This window comes from Trichechus manatus, unplaced genomic scaffold (genome assembly GCF_000243295.1).
Source record: "Trichechus manatus latirostris isolate Lorelei unplaced genomic scaffold, TriManLat1.0 scaffold00177, whole genome shotgun sequence".
Classification (NCBI taxonomy): domain Eukaryota; kingdom Metazoa; phylum Chordata; class Mammalia; order Sirenia; family Trichechidae; genus Trichechus; species Trichechus manatus.
In genome coordinates this window covers 1,542,177-1,549,395 of record NW_004444113.1, presented here as the reverse complement: position 1 = coordinate 1,549,395, position 7,219 = coordinate 1,542,177, and the positions used below count along the sequence as shown (strand labels likewise).

The 7,219-nt window shown below is 45.9% G+C and overlaps 1 protein-coding gene across 1 annotated transcript in view; it reads left to right on the top strand.

Annotated features, from left to right (window-relative positions):
• Window positions 1-7,219, top strand: part of URB1 (URB1 ribosome biogenesis homolog) — an 85,910-nt gene that overhangs the window by 57,552 nt on the left and 21,139 nt on the right. The window contains exons 28-30 of the mRNA XM_023741298.1: window positions 523-586; window positions 3,439-3,610; window positions 4,091-4,193. Coding sequence (XP_023597066.1) covers window positions 523-586; window positions 3,439-3,610; window positions 4,091-4,193 — 339 coding nt within the window. The remainder of the gene's footprint in view (window positions 1-522; window positions 587-3,438; window positions 3,611-4,090; window positions 4,194-7,219) is intronic.

The window sequence follows — 7,219 nt, the reverse complement described above, 5'->3', positions numbered from 1 at the left end:
GGGGAGTGTGTGAGGAGGAAGGTGTGACCAGGGGAGTTTATGAGGAGGAACGTGTGACCCGTGGAGTGTGTGAGGAGGAACGTGTGACCCGTGGAGTGTATGAGGATGGGGCTGTGATCTGAGGAAGATGTGACTTGGGGAGTGTGTGAGGACGGGGCTGTGACCCGGGGAGGGTGTGAGGAGGAAGGTGTGACCCGGGGAGCGTGTGAGGATGGGGCTGTGACCAGAGGAGTGTGTGAGGATGGAGGTGTGAGCAGGAGAGTGTGTGAGGAGGAAGGTGTGACCCGGGGAGCGTGTGAGGATGGGGCTGTGACCAGAGGAGTGTGTGAGGATGGGGGTGTGAGCAGGGGAGTGTGTGAGGAGGAAGGTGTGACCTGGAGAGTGTGTGAAGATGGGGCTGTGACCCGGGGAGTGTGTGAGGACAGGGCTGTGACCCGGGGAGTGTGTGAAGATGGGGTACTGTATCATGGGGGACTGTATAAGGAATTCAGGTTCCTAAACAGACCATCGATTGACTTCTAGACCAGAAGATTTTACTTCTTCTCCGGGCGTATGAAAAGAACGACATCAGCCTCATTAACTTCAGGTGAGCACCGGTGGAGACTGGGGCTCACTCTGCACCGTGAGCTTGCACTCGGCAGTTTTTCCTTCCTTTTTGGTTCTCAGGACAGGGAGAAGTCCCTTGGCTCACACGCAGCTCCAGCGTAGCCTGCCCACCCCAGGAAAGGCCCTGAGCTCATGCTCAGGGTCCAGGTTGGGCCGGCCCTACTGATTGATGGGTGCACGTGTGCCCTAGGCCTGCTCCAGACTCATCCTGGCTGCTGCGTCTTGGTTTGGTTTTGATTTTTCTGAAACCCTTTCTCTTTTTTGCTTGACTTCAGATGGAAATGACGTATGAGATGGGGGTTTAGGGGGAGAAAAGTGAGGAGTGCCAACTGGACGTTATCTCTACTCTCTCTGTTTGCCTGTGAGAGTGGGTGTGTCTGTCTCTCTCCCTGTCTGTCTTGTCTCCTCTGGGTTCCCAGGGGCTGCTCCCTGCCTCCTCGGCCGGCACACCTGGGCCTTGAGGGGCTGGGGCCGATGGCTTTCTGTGTGGGCACTGCTCCTCTCTGTGAGTGCCGGGGTTAAGAAGGGACTTGTTCAAATGTGCAGTTCATGGAAAGCATTTTTGGATTGTTCCCTTTGCTGTCCTAGAGTCTTATTTTCTCCTTCTCTTTTGAGATCAGCACCCTGACATCAGCCCAATATGTACATGAAGAAGGGCTTTATGTCATCACATGGGAAGTGAGCTGACTGGGCCGAGAAAAATGCCTTAGGAAATCTCTACAGGGGCGAGAAGACTGTTTCCATTGCAACATATATTTTTTTTTCAGGATACAATCTGTGTTAGCCCAGAAATCCCCCTCCAGGAAATAGATTAAAAAACAAAGACATATTCTTAAGAATTCCCGGGTCTTGGGTAAGCTTTCTCTTCTTCATCTTATGAGCTCACTCTTGCTGCTCTATAGTTGGTGGCTTGCCAGCCGTACCCTTTCTGGAGTGGAACCATCCCTGCGTATGTGAGGAGAGGGAGAGCAAATCGGAAGCAGTTTTTATCACACTGAAGAGAGGGCTATTCTAACTGTCCGTTTCTGCGTTCCAACACCCTCTGACTCAGGGATTAAAGGTCAAGTGAGTTGCCCCATGAATAAACGGTTGGAGTTGGCCACGGAAGGAGTCTAGGCTCAGCAACCAGGAGAGAGCATGAGTGGGGTGGGACTGCTGGGCTCTGGTGGCTGAGAGCAAGGAGCTGTCTTCTCAGAGGAGAGTGAGTGGGGGTGGGACTACTGGGCTCTGGTGGCTGAGAGCACGGAGCCGTCTCCTCAAAGGAGAGTGAGTGTCACTCCTACAGACGAGGAGGAGGCTGAGTTAGGGGGCGTGCCGGTGTGCTCTGGGACACGCAGTGAGCGGGTCTCTTGCCAGCGAGCCATGCCTGTCCCCCAGGGCATTTCCTGTGCATCAGCTGCCTGCCCCTAGAAACCATTGTCAGAGGGACACCTTCTTAAAAATGATTATTCACGTCTTTAACTTGAGTAACCATTGTTTACTTGTGTAGAAACGAGTCTGTATTTAGAAGAATTTTTTTCAGTAGATGTTTGTTGAAGCCCTGGTGGCGCAGTAGTTAAGAGCCCAGGCTGCTAACCAAAAGGTTGGTAGTTGGAATCCACCAGCCGCTCCTTGGAAACTCTATTGGGTAGTTGTACTCTGTCCTATAGGGTCACTGTAAGTCGGAATCAACTCGACAGCAACAGGTTTGGTTTGGTTTTTGGGTGCTCAGCACTGTGGGGAATGCCAAGAGCAATGCAGCGGTCCCGCCATCTGTTGAGGGTATACAGCTCTCACACGCTTAACTCTGAAACGGCATCTGATTCAGTCACCTGTGTGAAGTGACTGTTCTGGCACAAGGGCAAGGCAGCATCTGCCTGGGGGGCATCAGGGAGGCTTCCTGAAGGACAGGGAGGAGTTTGGGGTGAGGCTGGCAGAGGAGCCTGGGGCACTGTGGAGGGACCAGCATGGATGATGGCTTGGAGGTGGGAAAGTCGGAGCACTTCGGGGAATGGCGAGTAGGTCAGCTTATCTGGATCATAGAGTGGTGTAGGAAATAAGTCAGACATGTTGGTTCTAGGCCCTGCATACCAGGCTGAAGCATTTTCATTTTCATCCAGGAGATAGCAGGCAGAGAGCTAGTGGACATTTCAGGGAGGGAAGTGGCCCTCATCCAAGCAGGGCTTTGGGAACGCATCCTGGCAGCGGTGGGGAGGGATTGGGGGTTGGGATAAAGGGAGGAGCAGGAGGGAGGCCTTTGTTGTTTTCCAGGAGGAAGGTGAGGTGGGCTTCTGTGGGCAGCTGCAGTGGGAGAGGGGTGACGTGAATGGTACAGCAATGTGGAGTCTTGGGGCTAGCCCATGCAGGCCTACTTTGCTCCCCATCTCATGTGAACGAGGAAAGGCCTGCAGCATCATCAAGCAGCCAGGGCTCTGCAGCTGTGGTCTAGCGTGACTCAGGAGCCAGACTTCCCGGGTTTGAATCTCAGCTCTTCCACTTACCAGCAGAGCAATTTTTCTAATTCTGTGTTTCCCCATTTGCAAAATGGAGATAATAATAGTACCTACCTTATGGGGTTGCTGTGAAGATTTAGTGAGGGCTTAGAATCATGCCTGGAAGTCATACACTCTGCATAGGTGTTAGTTTCTGTTGTTACCATTGACGCGATCACCACCCCGTACTCCTAGGTTGTGCGGGGAGTACGTGATGCACAACACCGGTAAGCGCGCAGAGCAGCACCAGGCGTTTGACAGCTGCTCGATAAATGCTTCCTATTGTGGTCATCATCGTGGTTATTCATTTTTTGCCCAGTGGGGCCCTGTGACCAATCAGCTCTCCTCTCTGGGACTCTAGGGTGCTGCTGTGGGGCCCAGCAGCTGTGGAGCATCACAGGACATGCCGGAGCCTGGGCAAGTCACTGTGGCAGCAGCCGAGCACTGGGGACATTCTCCGCCTGCTGGATCGGGACCGGATGCTGAAGACCATCCTCCATTTCCCCCAGAACCGGAAGCTGCTGCCACCTGAGGTGCGACCACGCCTGCTGCTGTTCCTCCTCAGAGGCGAGGGCAGAGCTGATGGGCACTCAGGGTGAAGGTGGTTCTGCCTCCTTTCCCTCCAGGAGCTCCAGCTGTACCTTCAGCTTAATAGTGCCGTTAAATACAGGCATTGTTTCTCTTGTTGTGTAACTTTTTGTTATGTAAAATTCCAACTATATACAAAGGTATAGAGACTAGACACCCATATACTCATCACCAGGCCTCAACAGTTACCAGTATTGGCCAAATTTGTTCCATATATAGCCTCCCCTCCCCAAATTATTTTAAGCAAATTCCAAACATGTCATTGCATATACCCATGCTGTTTCTTTTTCTATATTTTTTTGCATGCTCCTGACCTGAATATTCAAAATATTTTCAATTCCAGAAATAGTGGGTAAACATTTGCATGATATTACACTTAAAATAAGGTTGAATAGTGCATTTCTGTTTGTTTTGGGCTATCTCAGGATGCACAGGAATTGATATTTAAAGACAAGAGCATAGTGGATCTCAACGACCTTTATGACCCCTGCTTTCTACTTCATCTCTTCAGTGAATTGACCAGACCAGGTAAATGCAGCCTTCTGGTGGTGGGGAGAATGTTCCTGCTGTGCGTGGCTGAGGCATAACCACAGTGACTTAATGAAGGTCAATTTATTTCCAAGGAACAGTGACCTTAATTTTGAAAACAATTCTTGAAGAATGTTCAGCTGTTCTCAACTTTCCATTCCAGTGGTTTTCAGTAAAATAACAGCTAAAGATTTGAACGTACTATGATTTTCAAGAAATCATTTATGATTTTAAATCCTGGAATTGGCCCTTTGTCTTTGATGTTTTCCAAGTGCATTCTCTGAAATTTTAGTACGTAAGTGGTCAAATAACAACAGAAACGAGAGCTTTTATACTTGAGAATGAGTCAGAGCCTGCTGAGGTTCACTTTTTCTTGGTTTAAGAATATTTTTGAAATTATATTTTGTGTCTGGTAGCCTGAGTGTGGGAGTGTTTGTAGGTGAATGGGTGAGGGAGGGAGAGAGAGAGAACAAAAAAAATGTGTTATATTCTATAGACATTTGAAAATAATGTATATTCTGCTCTTGTTGGGTGGAGTGTTCTATAAATGTCAAGTAGATTCAAGTGGTTGATGGTGTTGTTGAGTTCTATATCCTTGCAGATTTTTCAGTCGGGTTTTTCTAGCAGTTGCTGAAAGGGATGTTGAAGTCTTCAACTATATTTGTGAATTTGTCTGCTTCTCCTTTCAGTACTATCAGTGTTTTCTTAACATATTTTACAGCTCTCTTGTTTGGTGCATACACGTTTAGGATTACTGTGTCTTCTTGGTGCATTGACTTTTTTATCATTATATAATGTCCCTCTCTGGTAATTTTCTTTGCTCTGAAGTCTACTTTATCTGACATTAATATAGCCACTCCTGCTTTCGTTTGATTGTTTGCATGACATCCTTTTCCATTCTTTTACTTCCAACTTCCCTATATTGTTATATTTGAAGAGAGTTTCTAGTAGACATCATATAGGTGGGTTAGGTTTTTTAATCCCCTCTGCCAATCTGTTTCTTTTAATTGATCTGTTTAGACCATTTATGTTTAGTGTGATTATTGGTACATTAAGGTTTACGTCTACCCTTTTAATCTTTGTTTTCTGTTTGTTCTCTCTCTCTTTCATTTCTCCATTTTCTTTTTCCTACCTTCTGTGGATTATTTGAACATTTTTTATAAACCCATTTTATCTGTAGTGTTTTCATAGTTTTTTAATAGTTGCTGTCTTTTATATTATTGTATATATATATAAATATGTATAACTTACCACAGTCTACTAGTATTCACATTTTATAAGCTTGAGTTCAGTGTAGAAACCATAACCCCCGTTATATGTCTTTATTCTCTTGCATTTATAATGTAATCGTCTTAAGTATTTTCTCTGCATACAATTGGATCTATAATAGTGTTATAAATTTTCCCTCAACTGTCAATATAATTTAGAAAACTGAAGAGGAGAAAAAAAAAAACCTCACTGCTATCAAGTCTCTTCTGACTCGTAGCGACCCTATAGGACAGGGTAGAACTGCCCCATAGGGTTTCCAAAGAGCAGCTGGTGGATTCGAACTGCCAGCCTTTTGGTTAGCAGCCGTAGCTCTTAACCACTATGCCACCAGGGTTTCCCAAGAGGAGAAGGAAAGTCTATTGTATTTACCCACGATTTTACTTACTGTGTTCTTTTTTCCTTCCTGATGTTCCTAGATTTCTTCTTTTATTTTTCCTTTTGGTTTAGAGAACTTCCTTTAAATGCCATTTGGGGTAGATCTACTGTGACAAACTCTCTTTGTTTTATTCATCTGAGAATGTCTTGATTTCCTTTTACTTCCTGAAGGATATTTTTGTAGAATATAGGATTCTGGGATTCTTTTCTTTCAGTACTTCACAAATGTCAGGACACTTCCTTCTAGCCTTCATGGTTTCTGATAAGAAATCTACTGTCATTTGAATTGTTTTTCCCCTATAGGTAGGTGTCATTTCTTGCTGCTTTTGATATATTTTTCTTTGTCTTTAGTTTTAGAAGTTTGACAATAATGTATTCTGTTTGCGGTTCATTCAATATGTAGATTTATATCTTTTGCCAATTTTGGGAAGTTTTCGCCATTACTTCTCAAGTATTTTTTCACCCTCATCCAACTTCTTCTCTCCTTCCAGGACTCCAATGACACAAATATTGTATCGTTTGTTGAGAATCTGTTCTTTTTCTTTTCTTTTTTTTTTCAGTCTGTTTTCTCCTTGTCATTCAAATTGGGTAATATCCATTGTTCTGTCTTCTAGTTCACTGATTCTTTCCCATGTTCCTACCGTTTTTGCTGTTGAGTCCATCCATTGAGTTCTATTTTGGTTATTATATTTTTCAGTTCCAAGATGTCTATTTCGTCCTTCTTTATATCTTTACTGAGACTTTCTGTTTCTTCATTTGTTTCAAGCACATTCATAATTTCTCATCAAAGTATTTTTATGATAGCTGCTTTAAAATGTTTGTCAAATAATTCTAAGATCTCTGCCATCTTCTTGTTGGCATCTACGGATCTCGCTGGTTCTTAATATGATGAGTGAGATTTGATTGAAAATTGGACAGTTTGGGTATTATGAGTCTGGGTCTTTTTCAAACCTCTGTTTTAGTGGGCTTTTTAAACTTCACTCTGGCAGGAAGCAGGGAGGCACTGCCTTGTTACTGCCTGGTGGGGGTACAAGTCCAGGTTCCCCACTTGGCCTTCATTGACCTCATTACTGCTGGACAGGGGTGGGAATTCCAACTGCCCACTAGGCCTCCACTGATTTCCTCCTGTCTGGGAGGGGTAGGAGTGGTTCATTACTGCCCTTCACAGGGCCTGCAGTGACTCCAGAGCGGGGGAGCCTTGTCACCTTTGGGCAGTGGTTCATTACTGCCCTTCACGGGGCCTGCAGTGACTCCAGAGCGGGGGAGCCTTGTTACCTTTGGGCATTGGTTCATTGCTGCCCTTCACGGGGCCTGCACTGACTCCAGAGCGGGGGAGCCTTGTTACCTTTGGGCAGTGGTTCATTACTGCCCTTCACGGGGCC